General features: G+C 43.6%; 1 protein-coding gene across 2 annotated transcripts in view; it reads right to left on the minus strand.

The window, feature by feature from the left end:
- Positions 1-890: 890 nt before the first annotated feature.
- TUSC3 (tumor suppressor candidate 3) overlaps positions 891-23942 on the minus strand; it is a 204089-nt gene continuing 181037 nt past the window's right edge. For both annotated transcript variants that reach the window (XM_053257292.1, XM_053257293.1), the window contains 2 exons: positions 17088-17178; positions 891-1352 (listed from right to left, as the gene is read on the minus strand). In XM_053257292.1, coding sequence (XP_053113267.1) covers positions 1337-1352; positions 17088-17178 — 107 coding nt within the window. In that variant the 3' untranslated portion in view covers positions 891-1336. The remainder of the gene's footprint in view (positions 1353-17087; positions 17179-23942) is intronic.

Below are 23942 nucleotides of genomic sequence, written 5' to 3' on the forward strand. Positions count from 1 at the left end.
ACTGATACTGCGTGTAGAACAGATATGATTTCTAAGAATGTACTTTGAGGGTCCTGGACTTCAACATGCTACCTACAGCCTAAATTTGGCTTCCATGACTTCCTGACTACATTTCCCAACAGTCTTGGTACCAACGTGCACCATGACAGCAGGCTCCTCCCCAGCACTGCCTAACAGCCTATTTAGATGCCATGTGATGTCCGCAACCTTTGCACCAGGCAGGCAAGTCACTGTACAGTCTACACATGGGTCAGAGACCCATTTCTCTATATCTCTAATGAGTAAATCGCCCACTACAAAGAGGCCTCCGACCCCCGGATGAGTATCCCCTGTGTGAGAGGATATGGGCTCATCATCCACAGAAGGGGTCCCTTCTAAAGGAGCAATTCCCTCTTCTTCAGACTGATATCCTCCTTCCAGATGTGACTCTCTACAAACCTAGCTGACTCCCCCCCCCCCGTCCCTCTCCAGGCAGAGAGAAGCAACTAAATGCCACAGAGCCCCCAAAGTAAGCCCTGGCAAATTCTAGCCCTGGCAAAAAACAAACACAGACACAGACACAGACACACACACACGGACTTCTCCCTTAAAGAGAAACAAGCTGCTCAAAATCTCCCCTCCTCCTGTTAGTTTGTTTGAAGAAAAAAAATGTCCTGTTTTGTGTAGAACAGCTTGCTTACCTCTCTGAATCTGCTTGTGCTGTTCCCAGAGTAGGCTTCAAACTGAAGACACTAGACACTTGTTGATATTGCATTGAAATTAATCCCAAGAACCTTTGGAATTCTCTTTTTGGTGATTTAATAATAAAGCCCTCTTTAGTCTTTAAGAATATAAATTCAAGTAAGTACAGTGTATGCTAACAAATCACTATTAAAGTCTTCAAAACATACTCAGTTTTTGTTTCCTTTATTAGGTAAAGTGGAACCACACTAATTTATTTTACATTACCATGTGCCACAGGGCTACACTTTTAAAATCTTGAATGGCTTGTATTTTTTCCACTTAAGTCTATACAACTGTGATACAACAACAAAACATTGCTACTAAAGTTAACTTTTTTGAAATTCGGACCATAAAGCACAACCCACCCTTATGCCAGTTCATCATATCTTCCATTTAGATACTCAATATTTAGGATGCATTATAAATTAGATGAAGCATTTGGTAAGAAGGTACAAAACAAAATTTTCTTCTTCACATAAACACCATCATTTATCGCAATAAGCAGACGAACCAAATGCAGACTCTTGAAGAAATGTAATGTTGGTAAGCAGATACTATCAGCAGCTGCTTATCTTCAGAGGAAACATTAGCCTTATGCAAATCCCACTTGAATTCACTTAATTAGGAAGCTGCAAAGAAAGAAAAATATGATTAAATGCTGGAAAAAATAAACATGTAGCTTGGCCCCTTTCCTATTTTTGAAAAATTAAGATTTTCAACCCTTGCAGGGAGGAGAGTTAAAAACCATTAACATATCAAAATCAAAGAAAACACACAATTCTAAAATGTTTAACAATACATGTATTGATATGTGCTTAAAATTGGGTCGTTTTAAAATACTCAGTCTCAAACTGTACAGCCTATTCCTCTACACTAGATTTCAGAGGAAAAGAGAACAGATAACCATTACAGCTGATTTCCTTGTACTTTCATATGCAGATTAAGTGTTCTTGCCAAATTTGTGGTTGCTTGTTCTTTATATGTATTCATCTAATGTCTAAGATCAAGTTTGGGTGAATAGACTATTAAGAATACACCTTACAAAGCTGTAAAAAAACTGAAGTATTTATGTTTACAGCATGATTCATGTTTACTTAGGAGCAAGTTCCATTAAGTTTAGTAGGATGCACTCCCCAGCATGTGTCCATAGGACTGGGTCTAATTTGTCCTATATGACTCCCAGAAAAGGAGTTCCTAGTTATTAGACATTTAAATAGACATTCATTGGGCTGCTTTTACTGGAGGAGCCTAGGGGTGGATAGATTTCCAAGATTCTAGGGTGTTAGTTTTGGTGGTGCCCCATGTTCCACTCTGAGTTTTAGGATTCAATATCAAAATTGCACACATACTTTCTTCCACTTGTTCAAATAAATTTTGTTTCCCTTGCAGGCAACCCATGCACACAAACAATTGTGAGCATGAAAACTTTGGAAATTTTAAGTTAATGGCAAACACAGCAGTTCAATTTAAGCTCCTTTATTGTCCTTGGAAATTCCCTGCTGAGAAATTCACACAGGGAAAACTGTTCTCCTGAGAGCAGCGTAATTAATGCCAGAAGAGGCCAAGCCACTATGGCAATTTCACCATGAACCACATCAGGAAATCACATTCAAATGCAGCTGTAGGTAACTGGCTATTCAGCTCTACTGAGAGACACTTAAAAGACCATTCCATGCTATTTGCATATCTGTAAACCAGTAAAAGGAAATAGCCCCAGGGAGAGAATGTATTGTGTGTGCAAAGGACAAAATTTCCAAACAATTTCTTTCCTTTTATTTGATCATGTGATTGTGCATGTGAAAGATTAGCTGGAAGGTCTGTTTACCTGAAGTTAACAGGTGGGCATTGTTCAGTGCTTTAACAGACACAAATTATACAGAATCTCCAGCTAATCTATCAAATGCTCTAACTAAGAGCAAAGATGATGTGATTGTGGGTTACATTTAACTGCTGAGCTTTCCATTAACAAAAAGCGGGTATTTTAATGCACACAAGCATACATGTTTTCCTTGCAAAGAAAAAAAAGTAAACAAATGGCAAGAGTGGAATGCTACTGACAAGAGCAAACTGCACATTCCTAATCAGCCATGAAACAGAGCCTGGGTGACCTTGGGCTAGTCATTCTTCCTTAACCAAAGCTACCTCGCAGGGCTGTTGTAAGGATAAAATGGAGGGATCAATGTATGCCACCCACCCTGAGCTCAACTGAAGAAGATGGTCTTGTGGTAGCAAGCATGACTTGTCCCCTTAGCTAAGCAGAGTCTGCCCTGGTTGCATTTGAATGGAAGACCACATGTGAGCACTGTAAGTTATTTCCCTCAGGGGATGGAGCTGCTCTGGGAAGCACAGAAGGTTTGAAGTTCCCTCCCTGGCTTCTCCAAGATAGGGCTGAGAGAGATTCCTGCCTGCAACGTTGGAGAAGGGGGCTTGAGGGGGCTCATGAGGGGGCTAGCATATGCCCCCTCCTCCTTGAATGTTCCATCACTGTGACATCTTCAATGCCTTTTTTGCGGATAAAATCTCTCATATTCGGGCCAAACTGAATCCCACAGTTATTGCAGTCTATTGTGGAGGTGTCTAGCAACTCCTCTTATAGGATAAGATTGGATCACTTTCAGTTTGTGACAAACTGATTTGGGCTGTGTGTTCTACAACTTGTTCTCTTGCCCATTGCCCAAATTGGCTTATCTCATCTGGTAATCATATTATCAGAGAGGGTCTGGTAAATATTATAAATGCTTCTGTGATGGAGGGCAGGAAGATTCCTCCTTGTCTTAAGGAGGCTATTATTAGACCTTATTTGAAGAAACCTGTATTGGATCCCTTGGAGCTAGCTAATTACAGACCCATTTCTAATCTTCCATGGTTGGGCAAGGTGATTGAGCGGGTGGTGTCCTCTTAGCTCTAGGCAGTTTGGGGTGATACAAATCTAGACTCATTTTAAACTGGCTTTCGAGTGGGCTATGGGTTGAGACTGCCTTGGTTGGCCTGATGGGATGATCTCCAATTGGCTATCAACAATATTTTTATACCATCAGCCATGGCATCCTTCTGGATTGCCTGAGGGAGGTGGAATTGGAGGACACTGTTTTACACCGGTTCCACTCCTATCTCTCTGGTAGATTTCAGATGGTGTCACTTGGAGATTGCTGCTCTGCAAAGCAAGTGCTGAAGTGTGGAGTTCCACAAGGCTCCATACTGTCTCCAATGCTCTTTAAAATCTACATGAAACCACAGGGAGAAATAATCAGGAGGTTTTGTGCAGGGTGTTAACAATATGCTGATGACACCCAGATATGGGTGACACCCCCTGGCTTGGGGGCTCTATAGTTTTAAAACATTTTTTCCCTTGCTGCCAGGTTCAGCAGCCTCGAGCAGGGGCTGGTGCTGCCGCGGCTGTGTGTGCGGGGGTATCCAGAAGTTCCCCCTCCCCTGATAGCCTCCCCATGGTCTTCTAAGGGTCATTTTGGCCAATTTCCGGGCTTTTCTAAGGTGGTGGCAACCATTTTGGAAGCCACTACACGAGCACCCTGGCCATTTGCGTGGCCAGATAATGGCCATGCAAATAGCCAGGGCGCATGCATGTCAGCCTCCAAAATGGCCATCGCCACCTCAGAAAGGCCTGGAACAGCCCAGAAATGTACTGATGTGGCCCTTAGAATACTGGGAGGATGCCGGAGGCAGGGGGAAATGCTGCAGACCTCCCCCCCGGAGGCCACCAGAAGCACCCCCCCAAGGGCCCCAGAGGTGCTAAGTCCACCATTTTTTTAAAAAAGAAGTCCCTGGCACCCCCAAACTGAGCCTAAACCTGGTCAAATTCAAGCTGAGCTAAGCCCCTCGTTTGGGGTGCCAAAACTGAACTTGCCCAGTTCGGTTGGAGCCCAATTCTGAATTGGGAAAACCGGTTTTGTGCACATCCTTAGTTGTAGGGATAGTAAAAGGAAAGTAGGCAGATATGTTCTTATGAGAACAAATTGTCATTTTTCTAATGAGGCCAGGAGGTTTGTTCCCCTCTGCTATTTGTCAGTATTTGACATGGCTCTTTTTCTCCATCTTCTGTCACATTGCTCAGTTAACTGCAGGGAGGAAAGATGCAGATTGATTTTTATGGCTTAATGAAGAAGTCGCCCACACTCTCTGCTCTAATAGTTCCATAACACCAGTGATAAGATTCTGACTACAAAAAGTTACTTTGCAATTAATTTCTTTTAAATAAAGAAAATGAACATCAGGGCCAGGAAGATATTTGTTTTAAAGTACTTTTTAAAACTGTCTGCTTTATAACTGCACCTTCTTTTACAACTGATTATTTGGGAACAGTTCACATATTCCTCACCTCCCCTTTCTCTTTTCATCCTGAGCTTTATTGGACATGTGGTCAGATTGTTAGCACACATATAGCTCATCACTACTTCCAGCTATTAGTTCCTAACATCCACTGACTCTTTAGGATTAGACAATACCGTTAGATCAAGCTGGGGTCATCCACAATATTAGCAAAAACCAAAAACAAATTTCTAGATAATTTCCCTGAGCAGTTTCATGCAAAGTCTTACAGGTCAAGCATTCTGGACCCCGTCCTCCAGATATGACTGGAACTAGCACAACATAGTGTCTGACAACCAAACTAACAAAGTGCTTTTGTAACAAAGCTGCACTAATGCAAGACAACAAATAGTTTCATGAAGAAATTCAAAATTGCACTCTTGCAATACTGTGCAAATGTTCCCTGCAAAACATACGAGGCTTTCCACAGGTTGTGCATATTGTACAAGCACAAACAAGTTTGAACTAGTGCAACACTAATCTGGAACAGAAGTTCCAGACTTAGCTCAATTAGCTAGCACAACAGCCTTACACTAGCATATGTTTGTGCAAGCACTTGGTTAGCCTGGATGTCAGCTAGTGAATCTAAGGCCCAGCCCAGAAGGATACCATGGAGAATGGTATGAAATGCCACTGACAGGTCCAGCAGAATGCCTCCCCCATTGAGTTCCACATGTAGATCAGACCAGAAAGACCAGAAGTCAGATTTAAATGGGTCAAGATAATTCATATAATCACTCCAAAGTTCAGATACCACCCAGCATTCTTTGCTCCCCGAAAAGGGAGATAAGAAATCAGCCAGTAGTTTTCCAGAGTGAAGGAATCAACTGAGAGAGACAGAATGTGTGTGAGTGAGAGTGAATTAGAGGCCATATCATAATACTGTCTTGAGGACTTCCGCTTCTATCATGATGGGTAAAAACTGTTTAAATTTATTTTTAAAAGAAATGCGAGTGCTCAGGACTCTGTTATGCTAGGCTTTTCCACTATTATTAATAGGGTAGGAGATGTCTCCTCCCCTAGTCCAGGAGCTGTATGCATTCTGATAGTTTGTTGGTTAAAACCAAGGCTGGTGGCTCTGGCAGTCATCATGTGCTAAGCAGCAGCTTGGCTGGAGGGCTCCCTCCTACCTAGCAGCTGTATCCAGGTCTTAGGTCCTAGCAGCTGTATCCAGGAGCCCCTGGTGGCGCAGTGGTAAAACTGCTGCCCTGTAACCAGAAGGTTGCAAGTTTGATCCTGACCAAGGGCTCAAGGTTGACTCAGCCTTCCATCCTTCCGAGGTCGGTAAAATGAGTACCCAGAATGTTGGGGGGCAATATGCTAAATCATTGTAAACCGCTTAGAGAGCTTCCAGCTATAGAGCGGTATATAAATGTAAGTGCTATTGCTACCGTATTGCTATTTAACAAGGTAGGAGGAAAAGCCCGCCAACCTAGCTGCTGCTTAATAACTGATCACCACTGGTGCTTCTGACCTTGTTTTAACTCAAAATCAGAAAATGGGAACATGAGTAGCTCCTGAACTATGGCAGAAGGCTTCTTCTATGCTAATAATGACTGTGTGAACTCACCTGTTGTATATGAGACCATATTCAGCATGGGGACAGCTCTTTGGAGTTAGCTTCCTAACCGCCCACCCCCATGTTGGTTAACTTTGCATCTCAGAATGCTCATTTCATAATGATTAATTTTTAGTCAACAAAGTGTAATTGAGTTGATCCAGAATACACACAGTTTCAATTTATAAAATATATGGATAAACAGTGAGAAAATTAAGGTATCAGAAAAGTAGCCTACTCCAAGATGGTTAATAAACTAAATGGTTTTGATTAATCAATTAAATTTAATTTAATTTATATACTGCCTGACTCCAGAGGCTCTAGGTGGTTCATATGTACAATTCCATCTACCTATCTGGATCTCATGGATGACCTATTTTGTCCAACTTTTGACAGAGTTTTAAATAGTTACATCTAGCAAAATCTTCATAGGAACAAAATATGACTGAGGGGAAAGGCAGCACAACAGGAAGGTAGGATCCAAGCTATGGAAACCAAAGGTAATGGACTAAAATCAGTACAAAATGAAATTTATTGGAAGAATAGAAAACCCAGTACATTTTATCGCTATGCTTTTCACTGGGACACCTTGAATGGTAAAAGCACCTATTAAAAGCATGACTGTGTACCTTATGCAAAAATGAAGGTTTGGGTTATAGAGATTCAGATGAGAGGTGATCACTCACAGGCTCTGCATTCTCATAACTCTATTACTAGTTCATTTTTATTCAGCTGATCAAAAGCATGCATAACCATTAAAGTCGAAATGTTGCATCACAATATCAAAGCCCACTCCCCCCCACCCCCTTTGGATTTATATGACTGTGTTTTAAATGCAAGGGGTGAAGCAGGGAGATAACCTTTTCTCTAGTCCTTTGCTCTTGACTTATTTTCATTTGATTTTAGTTTGATAGAGCATCTCCTTATGGAGGTCAGCAGTGACAAAAGGGGGTGCACAGCTGGCGACAATGTTACTTTTTGGTCCTTTATTGATGCATGCTGCTTCAGGAGAAGATTGATATTTGTGACCTGCTCTTTAGGGTAAGCTTTGTGTTGAGGTCTGCATCTTTCAGTGTGAGGCATCAATTTTCTCTTTATAATACATTATTTTAAACAAATGCAAACAGAAAGATTCTGCTATAGCATTTTTAATGGAAATAAAGCCCAGGTATCAAGTAGTACAAGATTTGTAGTGCTCTAGTAATCTTGCTATGTTTGCATTTCCATATGTATAAATTATGATTTAGAGCTGACCCAACCCAGTTAATATGCTGGGCTACCTGCTAACTTGCAGCTGAATTACTAAAAGCCACAGAATGGCTATTTATTATCTGAGAGCACTCACCACATGTTAGCTTGGATTCAATTATCTAAAAGGCAAAGTTCAGTGTGCCGGGTTTTTCTTCTGAAATTTACAAAACTTAAATGAACTGGGTCCTATGTCCAACGTATGTCGGAGACTAGCTTCTCTCTCATGTCCCATTGCACGATGCATATACTGAGTGCGTCTCGACTATAACACTTGCACACTCTGTCTGGAAAACAAAGCCACGTAGAAAAAGATTCTTCTGACAATTTCCAGCCTTAGGTTATTGCTATGGGAGCTGCTGCAGAGTCCTCTTCCCATGCTGCACCAGTAATTCCAGAAGCTTTTGAGACTTCTTTACATGCCAATGTTGCTCCAACTCCCAAGAGGGGCAACACCAGAACAAGCAGCAGCAATGCTGGGGCTTTGGATATCGCCAGAGCAGTACAGGAAAGTCACATGATGCAGCAATTCCCACCACTCTAAAGCTTTCTTCACACTGTGTGTGCATTGAACATAACTTATGCGTACAACATATGCACATACAGGTCTATATGTGCACACAGTTATGCACACATTATATTCAGTGCATGTACAGCAGTACACTTCCTATTTGTCCTCTGCATTTGAGGGAACATGCACTCTTGTTCACTTTTTAATTGAACACATACCCAGTCATTCACACAGAAACATGTATATGTGTGAAGACGCCACTGTGCATGCCCAGCGCAATGTCTGACAATATAGGATGGGCCCTTGGTGGCTGCCCTTGAGGGGTGTGAACAGGATTCCCTGGATGCATAAGAAAATGTAGGTAGGACACATATGTCCTTCCATGTTTGACAGTGTGATTTGAAGTCAAGGAGCTAGTTCAAGCATTTGGCATTGATGTATTGTGCTGCAGAGGCCCCTTCCCCTTTCATCCTGCAGAGGTTTCAGATGGGCTGGCACAGTTGGACAACAGCCAGAGTTGTGATACAAGGGGGGGAAAGACTAAAAGGAAAAAAAATGACTAAAATAATAATGAAGTAAATACCATATAAGTCTTAAGTTATGGTTGAACACTCAACACTCAAGGGAGATTTTGACACACACACTTACAATTACAGGGCTACTCTACTGCAACCTGTCAGCAGCTCCCAGAATCCCCAGCCACAGTGGCTAATAGTCAGGGATGATGAGAGCTGTAGGCCAACATCTGCAGGAGGACTGAAGCTGAGGAGCCCTGCACTGTATTCTATTTAAATAAAGGGCCTCTCAATTTTCCTTGTTCTGTTTGGTGCACATACATACATTTTCCATTAAACTTAATGTGAGTCACATGCAGGCCTGGAGGAGAATATTTAACCTAAAGGAGTTACATAAAGCAACAGCACAGGCACTGACTATTACTGCAAGAGAAACACATTGATTTCATGAAAAGCCTAATGAATCCAGCAAAAGTTTACTCAGAGACTATAAGATCCCCAGAGAGTTGGGGAAGCACTCCTCAGGAGGAAGGGTACATCACTGGATGACTTTGGCACAGCACTGGAACAGGTAACTAGGACAGAACAGATACAAAATATTGACTGAGCAGCTAGGAAATTTAGGTGTTATGACTGTTATGCTGCTAACTGCCAGAGATTCTCCAGAACAGCACTTTTAAAGGCAATGTACTAGGTATGCCACTCAGATTATTTGTTAAACACTGAGTAAGATCTAGCTTAAAAAAAAAAAAATAAAAGTTAAACTAAATTGTTTGATTGAGGGCAAACGGGAAATGTGTGTGAGGATATTCTCCATCCTTCTGAAACTCACTGATTAGGAAAGAATGACAGAGATGTTAAGGATACAGGTACAGGATAATTTTGGGAGTCCAACAGAAGTGCTATGATTGGCAAAGGGAGGAAAAAAGGCTCAAAGAAACAATTGTAGGCCAAAAACCAGTTTTCAACTGCACAAAAACTATCAGAAATGTCAAGTTCTTTATTATAGTCTGTGACCAATAACCAAGTATACAACACATACAGACTAAACTTCAGAATAAAAAATGAAAAGTTCTGTAGGCTCTCTTAGATCTTGTGAACCAGGTGCATTTTCAGAGTGTCCCACCCTGGTGCCCGCCCTTGGCAGGGAAAATGTACTGAAAGCCCTTTAAATGTCCTGCAATGCCAGCCCTGCTTCTGCCAGCCATTACACCGTTGCCCCCCACCAGCGGGCCAGCTCCCGGAAAGCACCACACAAATTGGTGCTTTCACACAAATGGGGGGGGGAGATGGAATCCCACTGTCATTGTGGGAGGGGAGGGGAGAACCCACATTCTCTAGAACAGGATATGCAGATGGGCCAGGGCAAAGGATGCTGGGGGCTCTGCCCCACTATGACCAGGAAGATGTTGCGAGGGGAGACCCTGTCAGGGCACTCCAGCCAGACCCATCACTAAGCCACTGCAAACAGCTTGCTGCCCAGTAGGCTAACACTCTCATGAGAGGGCCAGTCTACTGGGGATATGCGTTTGCCTGTGCCTGCTAAGGTGTGAACCCCACCTGTGGTCAGCAAGCTCATGAGCTGAGCCACCCACTTAACCACCAGGGAACCAAAAGTGGCACCTCTCTAGTGGAAACCCGCCCCCCCCCATCTCCGATTTGGACCTGAGATTTTCTCTAAGGTTTGCTGCTGACAACAGCCGTTTTGCCACCAAACTCTTATGCCCGAAGGCAGACTCTGCCCTAACTGAAGTGAAGTGCATATTTCCTTACTGCACTCATAGATGTGGCGGCATCCTGGACTGGCCAGCTTGTCAAGCCACTCAGGGGAAGCAGTCATGGGTGTCCACAAGCACCAACACCCCAAGTGGAAGCACAAGCAGGGTACTCCATCATGGAGCCAAGATAGGGAAGGCCAAAGGCAGGCCCAAGCAGGAGAGCTGGAGCAGCCAAGTTCTATTTTTTCACACAAAAAGGGTGGGTTGGGGGGGGCAGCCCCTTCCCTGGGTGGGAAGATTTGCTCCCATAGTCTTCCTCATGAGAAGAACTGTCTGTGGGGCACGATTGCACAATATACGAGTTGGGACTCATGTTGTACAAGTTGGTGCTCTCATTGCGTACTGGAATGTTAGCCCATAACCCCAAGAACTGTTCTCTCATGAGAGTGGCAGACCAAGGGGAGCGAAGGAGGAAGCTCCATGCAGGAAAGCTTTGGGAACAGGCACTCGGGCAAGTGCTCTTCTGGTCTCGGCGATTGCTGCCAAGCCACTGTCAAACTCTGCATCTTGCCAACCCACCTGCCAATGTGGAGATGTGCACCCTAACCTGGGATGGGAGATTTCCACCCATCCCAGGGTGGCTGGAAAATGGGGCTCTCCCGGGAATCATTGCACCTCCAGATCTACATATGGCCTGGCCCGGGAAGTTTCGAAAGGCTGGAAAGGTCTGCTCCGCATCCCACACCATCCCTGCAAAGCGTTTGTGTGGGGGTATTTCTTGCTGGGTCTGGAAGGCACACCCCCCTGAAGGGATTTCAGATCAGCCAAGTCCTGTTTTTCACCAAGAAAGAGTGGGGAAGGGGGCCCCAGCCCCTTCTCCCTAAATCTCACAGTCCTGTGTGCATGGCCAGGCTATGGCACATGGGATGTGGGGATGTTCTCTGGGGTACGTGCAAGGCTGCAGAGGGATTTGGGCAGAGCGAAGTTGGGTGTTTCCCCCCTATTTTTCAATAGGCCTCCAGGGCGGGACACTCTGAAAATGCATGATCTTGCTCAGCATGCCTCGCTGGAGATTGTAGCCAATCGTGGCCGAGCGGCTGATATGGTGATGCTTTGACCACAGTCTGGCCGCAGTGTTGCCTGGGATCGGGCTGGAAGGCTGAGCGGTAGAGAGGGGCTCCCCTCTCCTACCCCAGTTAACCTAACTGCGGCTAGCTGTACATCGGCAGAGCAAATTGGAGTTAGGAATTATAACTCGGGTTAGTGTTAACTGTGGTTAATGTGTACGCCTGAATGAGGTCAACATATGGCTGTCAGTTATCAATGATCCTGCAATGCTTCTACAGGTAATAGAGGATTTATACTACACTTGATCATATTTAGGATCATATTGTGATGAATCTCCAGGGAAGGAGAGTTCTATAGTTATGAAGAATTTACTGTGAATGCATCGGATTATGGAGAATTTGGGGGAGCCTGGGGGGGTTCAGGGGTGAAAAATCGGGTCTACTCTGTTGGGACCCACAACATTCTAACATAAGTTTTGAAGGACTTATCAGTATGGGTGGCAGCAGGTACAATCTTTTTCTTTCTTCAGCAGAAAATGCTGCACCTCTGTGAACATCAGCAGTGGAGCCTGAAGTGATATTGCTGTTCCCAGAGGAATGTACCAAGGAATGAAGCGAGGCACTCTATGAGGTCCTGACCATCTCTACATCATTAACACAAGTTGTTCTAGTAAGAACTAATCAGCCTACTTTCCTTTCACTGTCTCTACAACTGGACTAAATTTGGTTCAGATAGAGATACACAAGTTAGATCTCTTGCACTTCAAATGTTCATGCATCCGCCATCTTGGATCATGGTGGATGACATCATCACTAACTATGCCACTGAGGTGTCCCTATGTGTCACTCACTGGAACTGTACCCAATTTGGCTCAAATGGGTTAGACAGTCCACAAATTAGTGCACTTATGCCTCAAAAGTTTACACGACCACCATCTCGGATAGGGGTGGATGACATCACCATTGACGTGTCCCTATGTGTCCCTACAGTTGTACCAAATTTGGTTCAAATCGATTAAGTGGTTTACAAGTTAGCCCAGTTGTGCCTCAAAAGTTTATGTGTCCACCATCTTGAATTGGTGTGGATGACATCATCACAAACTATGTCATTGGGGCATCCCTATGTGTCCTTACAGCTGTAACACATTTTGTTCAAATCAGTTATGTGGTTCACAAGTTAGCCCACTTGCGTCTCTAAAGTTTACGTGCCCGCCATCTTGGATCGGGGTGGATGACATAATCACAAACTACGCTGTTGAGGTGTCCCTACAACTGTACCTAGTTTGGTTCATGTTGATCCAGGCATTACATTGTTGGGGGGGGGGGGCGGGACACATGGACAGACACACACAGAATGCCGGGTGATCTCATAATCCTAATGGAAAGTAGGCTAACAATGCAAGTATGTCCAGGATCAGGCTAATAATTCAGACTGTGCACAGTCCTACTAGATTCCCAAAGGACCACCTTCACCCATATATGCTTGTTCCCTATAATCAACTGAGGGCCATTCTAAGGATCCTGAGACCAACTAAATTATGGTTGGGAAGAACAAAGGAAAAAGCCTTCTTGGCAGCATCTAGGGATATGCACAAATTGATTTTTTTTATTCTATTTGTGCCCAAAACAAATCACCCCTGATTTGTTTATGTCCAAATCTACCCCCCATCACCCCAGATTTGATTTGTATATGCTTTGCTTTGATTTGATTTGGATTTATTTGGACCTCTAAACAAGGTCCTAGGGGCACCAAATTTGGGTGGTAGGTAGGTCCCCATGGGTGCCACCTACCACCCAAATTTCAGGCAGTGGGACACTTTGTTGATTTTTTTTTAAAGCTAAGCTCTAGCCTTTGTAGAAGTGGAATTATGGAGCAAAACGTGCAGGCATTATTTTTCTAGTGTTAAGATTCTTTGGTATATAATAACTTTCCCTCATAATGAATCCCCATGAGGATTCATTGCACACCTTCATTTCTTCTGTTCATTTTGACTGTCACTGGACAGTGCCAACTGTCAACTGCCATGTGCCAACTACACCCCACCTGCAAGGAAGTGGGGTGCTCATTTTAATTTTTAGCAATATTGAAATGTTTAGATTTTTTGGTGTCTAATAACTTTTCCTCATAACAAATCCCTGTGAGGATTCATTACATGCCTTCGTTTCTTCTGCTTATTTTGACTATCACTGGACAGTGCCAACTGTTAACTACCATGCGTCAACTACACACACACCCTCACACACACACTGGGGTACGCAATTTATATTTTAGATATTTTTGAAGTGCTTAGATTCTTTGGTGTCTTTATTACACACCGTCATTTCTTCTGTTCATTTTGACCTCACTGCTTTGCAGGTGGGGGTGGGGAATTAGTGCCATCCCATGTACCAGCTACCCCCCAACTACAAGCAGCTGGGTACTCAGTTTATATTTTAGGAATTTTTAAGGTGTTTAGACTCGTTGGTATGTAATGACTCCTCATAGGGGTTCATGATGAGAAAAGTTTATTAGACACCAAAGAGCCTAAACATTGGGAAAAAATCCTAGAATATAAACTGAGTAGTACCCTACTGCCTTGCGGTGGGAGGTGGGTGTAGTTGGCACATGGCAATTGACAGTTGGCACTGTCATGGGAGGAGAGCTGGTCTTGTGGTAGCAAGTATGACTTGTCCCCTTAGCTAAGCAGGGTCCACCCTGGTTACAAATGAATGCGAGACTAGAAGTGTGAGCACTGTAAGATATTCCCCTCAGGGGATGAAGCCACTCTAGGAAGAGCAAAAGGTTTCAAGTTCCCTCCCTGGCTTCTTCAAGATAGGGCTGAGAGAGATTCCTGTCTGCAACCTTGGAGAAGTTGCTGCAAGTCTGTGAAGATAATACTGAGCTAGATAGACCAATAGTCTGACTCAGTATATGGCAGCTTTCTATGTTCCACTGTCCAAAAGACAGTCAAAATGAATAGAAGAAATGAATGTGTGTAATCAACCCTCACAGGGATTCATTGAGGGACAGTTATTATACACCAAAGAATCCAAACACTTGACAAATAGTGACCACACATTTTGCTCCATAACTCCACTTCTACAAGGGCTAGAGCTTAGCTTTTTAAAAGAATGAAAGCTGGGAATCTGGAGAAATTAATAGGAGGAATCCGAATCTCAAATCGATTCGAATCGAATCAGGCGCGATTCGATTTGTATTAGAATCTAGCCAATGGATCACAGGGGTGATTTGTTTTGTCTCCAAATTGCTTGAATCAGCTAGAATTGGGTACAAATTCAATTTGTACCCTGATCAATTTGCACATCCCTAGCACTAGCAGCATCACCCAGATTATGGAACTCTCTGCTCAGAAAGAGGCATCTCATTTCCTCCTTGGTTGTTTTGCACAGTTTATAGAAAAAACCTTTGTTCAGGTACACATTTAGTTTGCCTTCTGTTTGATCTATGCTTCTGGTTACAGTGATGTGGCTCTATTGCATTTTGCTGGTTTTGTTTCTTTTATTTTGAAATTTTTATGATTCCTCTGTTCTCTTAATCCTTGTGATTGCCTCATTTAAGTTGCTTAGCAATTGTGTTATTTTGTTGTGCGCTTTTGTATTAATTGTTTCTAGGTACTGTATGCTTGCTTTGAGTACCTTTTCATTTCTTAGCAATGAAAAGGTGGAAGAGAAATGTACAAAAATAAAGCCATCACCACATGATAAAAATTTCAGTCTCTCCTCGTATTGCTGTCACCTAAGCAATGGCACAGTTGGAAAAATAATAAGTCGACGATTTACATGTTTTCAGATATCAAACCCTTATTAATATTACTCTGTTAAGACATTGTTGTATATGCGTACAGTTGTCTATTTTTGTATGAATAACTCTACATGGATTCCTTTTCAAAGTGAACCAGAATACAGGCCCCTTCAAAAGCAGGGTGCAGATAGGCAGTGTACTGCTTTACGTGTGTTGAACATAATGTGTGAATAACTGTACATGCATACAGATCTGTGTGTACACTATACACCAATTATACATGCACTGAACATCTAACTAGGGCTATTCTGTGCCTCCTATCCCAGATGCTGATGACAAAATAGCAGTTTGACAGAAAGCAGTAGTCAGTAGCCACACTGCATGCTCAGAGGGCTCTGCTATGTAAGTGGAGCTCTAGAGGAGTGCAGAAAACATGGGCCTCTCTCTAATGCTAATGTGACAACTGTAGCTTCTGTTCCCATGTAGTGCTATATACAGATCAGAGCTGTGGTACTGGGGCCATTGAACTGGGGATATTGGGCTGGGTTACCTTGTCAAAACCAAAGCACACTTCATGGAGGAGATGGGTGTGTGTGTGTATGCATGTTTGTGTAAGTAAATAAAACAGGTGCAGGGATAAGAATAATGGTGCAAGGGAAAGTAGTGTATAACCTGTCCCTCCCATACCATTTCCCAAATCTTAACTGTTGGTATTACTTTGTAGGGCATTTTTTCCTTTATTTTCCTCCTGCGGACCAATAGCAAGGAAAGGGGAGAGAAATGTTAAACACTGCCTTTTCCAGAGCCACCGTTCCAATACCATTCTGAGTCTGCTGAACTCCTTAAGGGAAAGAAAAGTATCAGGAGATCTTATCACAGATCTTCTGCATTACATCTGATCTGGCTGAGCTGAAAGTGCAACAAATGTGTAATTGTTGCACAGGATCTGAATGGCTCTCTCCAAGGAAAGGCTCTTGTTCTGGGACTGCCACATTTCCCTAGCGCTTATTTTGCAGCATATTGTTGCTAGGAAAATGTGATTCTTTTTCCCCCAAGTTGTGAAGCCATTATGATTTGGAATCTGGAATAGAATTACACAAGTGTAATGGACACTGGACGGTGCCAATGCCATCTCTGATGAAAAACGACAGCTGTGTATATCATATTGTAGCCCAGTCTGCAGAGAGAGAAAGACAGAGAGTACTTAAATGGAGAAGCCATTTTTCTGTTTAACTAACAGCAATGAATCATCTACTCTGAGATTCTACTTGGAAACACTAACATGACAAAACTATTTCACTCCCCACCACGGCCTTGATTCTAGTTAAGTGTCAGCTCTATGAGAGCTCTCTCGGGTTAAGTGCTTCCTTGTTTGTATACTTGATTGTGCATCACCTAATCTTTAAAACAGTGTGTTTTTCTAGCAGTAAGGCTACTTGCCCTGAATTATGTGTGGGCTGCACACCATGCTGCTGCATTTGCATTGGGACTGAAGGGCCTATTCTGCAAAGACTGAAATATAGTAGAGGCACATTTTGAAGTGATCATCTAGATAGGCCCTTCAGATGCAGGCACAACTTATTTGTTCATAGATTTATGAATCTCACAGCAGAAAATTGATAGCAAGAGGCTGACTAAAAAGGTTCCTTGGGTGAACAACTGTGTTATTTGAGGCTTACCTGTATGGATAGCCATGGTATTTGGAGCGGAATATCGACAGTAGAAAGCTGAAGAAGAAAACGACCAGACCCAATCCCACCAGGCATATAACTGGGGAAAAGTTATCAATATTTAAACATTCTCAAAAAAGCTATTATATTCAATACTGAGTACAATTATTATAATTTTAAAATATATTTGGAAACACATCAGGTTAGTTCATATTGTTGCTGGGTACGCTCCCTGCCCACCCACCCACTATATGGATAGAGACCGAAAATACATTTTCAACAGATTGCTTCTTTTTGTGTATGTGTGTGTGTGTGTGGGGGGGGGGGTCACCAGAAATTGCTGTTTTTTTAAAAAAAGGAAACGGAAGCTGGCAATACACAAACCATTTCATGGTATTGGGACTTAACAGAAGGAAGCAATGCATTTGGAAATACGCTACTCTCAGGCAACATAAATCCCAGAGCACGCCGGACCTATGGAGGGGAAATAAAATTACACCGTAATGCTCTGTTGCTAGAGGTTGACAAATTCACATCCAAATTCCATGCATTAAAAAAAAAAAGGAACTGGCTGACTCATTCAGTTCTGATGCAACCGATGCAATGCTGATTGATTGTTTTAGAGGTTTGCATGAAGAGCTCAGTGGTCGTCTTATTTCATGAACATAGATTTTTTTCTCAAGAAAGACTTTGATAATTTTTGCAGCTATTTTTTTGAAAAGGCTTTCTTCCTTGTGCCCTCCCCACGGCTTATACCTCTCCTCTTCATCAATTCGTAATGGTCTGCTTATCTTGTCTCCTACTTCTAAGATTTTGCCACCACTCTCCTTAGGTTGTGTACTAGCTCATTGCTGTTCTACAGACTAACATCAAGTTTCTTGTTATCTTTAAAACTCTCAATTTCCCTGCCTCAGCAACTGTATGAATGAATGATTTACTTAAGAAATGTTTAATGTTTCATCTATGAATACAGCATATTTAACAAAACATATTCTCTTCATTACGTTTACTTAATACAATGTTGAAAATGTTATTTAGATAGTACAGACTCATAGCTGTCACCATTCTCTTTAGATGTTGGATACAACCTTTTCTCCAGGCTGCAGTTTATCTCAATTGCTAAACATGCTTTTTAACACACTCTGGTGCCTGGAAGATGCTTGCTTGAATGAGCATTAGTGGCTGATGACATCTAGCTACTGCCCACCTATGTGTACAAGGGCTGGAAATAAACAGTTGGAAGGCTGCCAGTGATATCTGAATTTTGCATCTGGCTGGCACCGCGGGGGGGGGGGAACAAGAGAATGCTGCTTGCCTTTGGGTAAATTAATGCTAATTCAAATATTAATTAATTAATTAATTAATTAATTATATACCATGTTATTGGCACCTGACTGCTTTCCTGTTACTACAAAAATGCCCAAAGTCTCTAGTGCCCGAGCCCGAAAAATGGTGCCTGGCATTTTCCACTTTTTGGAGAACTGAGGAGCAGAAAAGAAAAGAAAAGAAAAAAGAAGCCAGTGGATAGATACAAAAATCCACTCAGACGAGTGCAAGCTTCACCATGCCATAGGGTAGGAAGACTGAGATATGAAGTTAGGGTAAAGTAATCAGGGCTGCTTGTTCATTTTATAGATTACCCAGTTGCCACCTTTTTTTTTGGTGTGTGTACATATATGACCAAAAAAACCAAAGAATGACACAGCTAGTTCCATGTGCCCAAGAAGGTTTTTCACTTGTGTTTCTTGAGCAGCTCTCCATACTATAAGGCTAACTGATTTGAAAGGGAAGGGTAGCTTCAAAAGCAGTCTATGATATTATGGTGTGGGGCCTGTGCATCAAAGTAAAATAGCCCACTGGCTGCATGCAATCCTTGGGACATGCTTTGAATGACTCTCACATCCAGACTTGGGAATTTAGGAACGAATTCATGGGGATCCAAGTGGTTGATTGCAAGTTTGTTAACAGGTTTGCTCTGAAGGGAATGTGGGGAATTTAACACAATTTAGTGCAAAGTTGCATATAAACAGCTTATAAATTAAGGTACTGAGCAAGCTGACTATGGATAGGATATACCTGTGTTTGAGTACTCAGAAGGGCACAACATAGGACGGACACATTCCTTGAAAGCAAGGTTAGGTTTTATTGAAGAGCAAAGATTTACAGTAAAGGCAATGGTTAGTGCCTCAGAAGATTTTCTGGCAGTAATATTCCCTTATTATTATTTATTAAATGTATACCCCTTAGAGGGTTAATGTTCTGATAATGGCATAGAGTTGCCCCCAATACACACTCCACTCACTGAGGGACAGGGGATACAGTTGCGGACACTAAAAATAAAAACAAAAACAGGAGAGAGAGCTCTACAGCTACTTGCCTAGCTGCTTTGCCTTGGGCTGAGCTATCAGATGGGGAATTGAGGGGCCCAAATAATAGCAATTTCAGCTCAGAGATTCTCAGGCTTGGGAAACTCTAGGACTAATCCACAGAAGGAGCTTTTCTCTCTGGGCTTCCAGTGGGGTGGGTTGTTGGGTTGGCGAGAGATGGGAAACCTCAATCGTTGGGAACAGCAAGGTATATCCAAATTGGAGTTAGCGGGCAAAGCTAACCGAACGCTGAAGGCAGGATGAATGCTGAATTGGAGTCTACCACAAACGCTGAACAAAATGCTAAACCTAAGTGGAGTTTTTACGTCCTTTTAGGTTGCTGGGCTGATCCCTTGCCACCTTATAGAATTCTGATTCCAGTGTTAACAACCTTGTGACAGCTGTAGGGGATGAAGTATTACAAGGAATAAAGGAGGGAATTTTCCTGATACAGGGGGGTGGGAGTTGTGTGGCCTGCAAAGCAGCATATAAAGGGCAGGCTGGGGATGAGAGGCTGTTTTTGAGGGTAGTGTCCTGGAGAGAGGTGGACACTAGGACCAAACAGCCTGGAAAAGAGGAAGACCAGGGTGGCCCCCCCTTACTCTGAGGCCTAAACCCCTCAGCCTTTCCTTTCAAACCTGCGGGTTAAACGGGGAGTCTGGACAGACAGGTGTATCCCCATGGATGTTCTCTTAGACATTCTTCTCAAAACAAAAGACTGAACAATTATCCTCCCCAAGGGAGGCAGTCTGGAAGGGGAATGAAGAGAATGGTTTTTAGCATTACTCACTTGATTGAATCAAAAAATCTTATCTATCCATTTTATAAATGGATGCCCTTGGTTCCTTGGCTTATCTGAGTGCCCACTCACTGTGAGAGGAAAACTGCATTGCAGCCTCAGCGCTCCAAAGCTTTTCCTGTTCTGGTGCTCTCTGTGTATGCTTCAGAGCTATGCCTATCAAAGCAAGATCTCTTAGTCCTTTTTCGATCACACTACTGACCTGGGGGCACTCAAGAAAAACCTGGCCAGAATGACTCTTTTGCTTTTCTTGAATAAGAGGAATGCGCTGAGGCAGAAGCTTCCTCATTACTAGAAACAGTTATACAATCATTGCAGACCACCAAGAATTAGTCTGGGGGTGCCCTGGGGTACAATTGGGACAGTCAGGCAAGGCAACAAGTTTTCTTGTAATATCATCAACATATTAATATACAGGAGAACTTCATTCACAGTTCCACGTATCCACAGGGTGTCTCATTGACACCCGTTTTCAGTATCTGTGGATATGAAAGGTTAAAACCCACATCTCCGTGATTCCTAAAGGGCTGGAAGTGACTGTGGAGGTCACTTCTGCCCACCATTTTGTCTCTGGGGAGCCATTTTGTGACTCATTTTCTTACAAAAATGGACTTTTAAAAACTCCCCCCCCCATGATTTTTCATGGTTTGGGGGCATTTCAAGGCATTCCTGGACACATGGGGGGGATTCCTGGCCACATACAAACCCTGCGGAGCATACCACAGTAAGTTTTTTTGAGTTATTATTTTATTTTTGTTTCTTTCCCCTCCACTTCGGAACTTAACCCACCCCTTTCCACATAACAATAATGACCCATTACTCATGATTCCATTACTCACAGCAGTAGGCAAGGAACAGTACCCCTGTGAGTAACAAAGGTTCTCCTATAAATATATTGTCATTCACCCTATATGTGTCCTGCTGTTTTAATCTTTGTTACTAGTCACACTCACTATGCCATTTTAGGGGCACTTCAGTGTTCCTCTAAAACAGAGCCTTTTAGTCACGTCCCTCACTTAGCCTGTTTGGAAGAGAAATGCTGGCTGCATTCCAGGAAAAAAGTTGTTCTGGCAAGGTGTTTTTCTAAAAGGTGCTTTCCAGGTTCATTTGCAAATAAGGTTTCCAGGTTCATTTGCAAATAACGGTAGTAATTCAGAGGAAATGCCCCTCTCTGTATCAGAGCACAGGTACAGAGAGATAAAGAACAAACCCAATTAAGGTTGAAAAGAGACAAAAAGAAAAGGAATGTAAACACTTTTAATAAGCTCAATGTTGCTCCTTCTTACCTTGTTCCCTCCCTCCTGTCATCAAAGTGCCGACCTGGTATGTATTACAGAGACCTGGCTGGGGGAGGCTGGGAGCCCAGTGTGGTCCCAGCTTCTTCCTCCAGCTACTCTGTTGAGGAGCGGGTGAGGGACCGTGGGCGGGGAGGTGGAGTGGCTGTGGTCTATAAGAATAACCTTTCCCTTACCAGGATCCCTGTTAGAGTGTCGGACCATATTGAATGTGTGTACTTAAGTCTGAGGACCAGGGATAGATTGGGACTTCTGTTGGTGTACCGATCACCCTGCTGCTCAACCTAACCTAGCTGACAGACTTGGTCTTGGACTTGGTGTTGGAGTCCCCCAGGCTTGTGGTGCTGGGGGACTTCAATGTTCACTTTGGGACCAATTTGTCCGGGGCGGCTCAGGAGTTCATAGTGGCCATGATGACTATGGGCCTATCCCAAGTGGTCTCGAGGCCGACGCACATTGCTGGTCACACGCTTGATTTGGTCTTTCACTCTGATCAGGGTGGTGTTCCATGGGTGGGGACTCCTGTGATTTCGCCATTGTCATGGACAGACCACTGGATTCACAATCACTTCCCACCTTCACAGGAGCGAGGGACCGATTAGGATGATCCGCCCGAGAAGGTTACCGGATCCAATAGGATTTCAAGAAGCCTTGGAGAGATTTAGTGTTGGCTCTGCTGGTGATTCTGTTGATGTCCTGGTGGAGAATTGGAACAGCAAACTCACTGGGGCAGTAGACATGATTGCTCCTAAGCGTCCTCTCTGACTCGCTTCAAAATTGGCCCCTTGGTATATGGAAGAACTACGGGGGCTGAAGCGGAGAGGTAGACAACTGGAGCGCAAGTGGAGAAAGACTTGGCTTGAATCCGACAGATTGCAACATAGAGCTCATTTGAAGACCTATGCTCAGGCCATACGTGCGGCAAAGAAGTGATTCTTTTCTGCCCGTATTGCATCCGCAAGTTCACGTCCGGCAGAGTTGTTCAGGGTTGTGAGATGGCTAGTGAGTGCCACTCCTCCCTTGAATCAGAATCTGGAACCACTGATTACCCGCTGTGATGTGTTTAATGAATTCTTTATGGAAAAAATCTCTCGTATTCGGGCCGACTTAGACTCTGTCTCCACAATTACCTCAGTGCCTGATGTGGAGGTGTCCAGTGACTCCTCTTGTGTGATTAGGTTGGATCAGTTCCAGTTTGTGACTCCTGAGGATGTGGACAAGCTGATTGGAATGGTGCGGCCTACCACCTGTTCTCTTGACCCTTGTCCGACATGGCTTATATTATCTGGTGGGGGGTTATTATAGAAGGCCTGGTAGAGATTATAAATGCGTCTCTGAGGGAAGGTAGGATGCCTCCTTGCCTTAAGGAGACAATTATTAGACTGCTTCTGAAGAATACTACCCTGGATCCCTCGGACTTGAACAACTACAGGCCTATTTCAAACCTTCCGTGGCTGAGCAAGGTAATTGAGAGGGTGGTGGCCTCCCAGCTCCAGACAGTCTTGGATGAAACTGATTATCTTGACCCATTTCAAACTGGCTTTCGGGCTGGCCACGGGGTGGAGACTGCCTTGGTTGGCCTGATGGATGATCTCCAATTGGCAATTGACAGAGGAAGTGTGACTCTGTTGGTCCTTCTGGACCTCTCGGCGGCTTTCGATACTATCGACGCTAGTATCCTTCTGGAGCATCTGAGGGGGTTGGGAGTTGGAGGCACTGCTTTGCAGTGGTTCAGCTCCTACCTCTCAGGCAGGTTCCAGATGGTGTTCCTTGGAGACTGCTGTTCTTCAAAATCTGTGTATGGTGTTCCCCAGGGCTCCATATTGTCTCCAATGTTGTTTAATATCTACATGAAACCGCTGGGAGAGATCATCAGGAGATTTGGTGCAGGGTGCTATCATTAGGCTGATGACACCCAAATCTATTTCTCCATGTCAGCATCACCGGGAGAGGTCATAACCTCCCTAAATGCCTGCCTGGAGTTGGTGATGGGCTGGATGAGGGATAACAGACTGAATCTGGCTAAGACGGAGGTACTCATTGTGTGGGGTCAGAACTCGCGAGATTATTTGGATCTGCCTGTTGTGGATGGGGTCACACTTCCCCAGAAGGAACAGGTATGCAGTCTAGGGGTGCTTCTGGATCCGAACCTCTCCCTGGTGTCTCAGGTTGAGGCGGTGGCCAGAAGTGCCTTCTATCAGCTTCGGCTGATACGCCAGCTGCGTCCGTTTCTTAAGGTGAATGACCTCAAAACAGTGGTACATCTGCTGGTAACCTCCAGACTGGATTACTGTAATGTGCTCTAGGTGGGGCTGCCCTTGTACGTAGTCTGGAAACTACAGTTGGTCCAGAATGAGGAAGCCAGGCTGGTCTCTGGGTCATCTCGGAGAGACCATATAACTCC

The sequence above is a fragment of the Hemicordylus capensis genome, chromosome 5, assembly GCF_027244095.1.
Source record: "Hemicordylus capensis ecotype Gifberg chromosome 5, rHemCap1.1.pri, whole genome shotgun sequence".
Taxonomy (NCBI): domain Eukaryota; kingdom Metazoa; phylum Chordata; class Lepidosauria; order Squamata; family Cordylidae; genus Hemicordylus; species Hemicordylus capensis.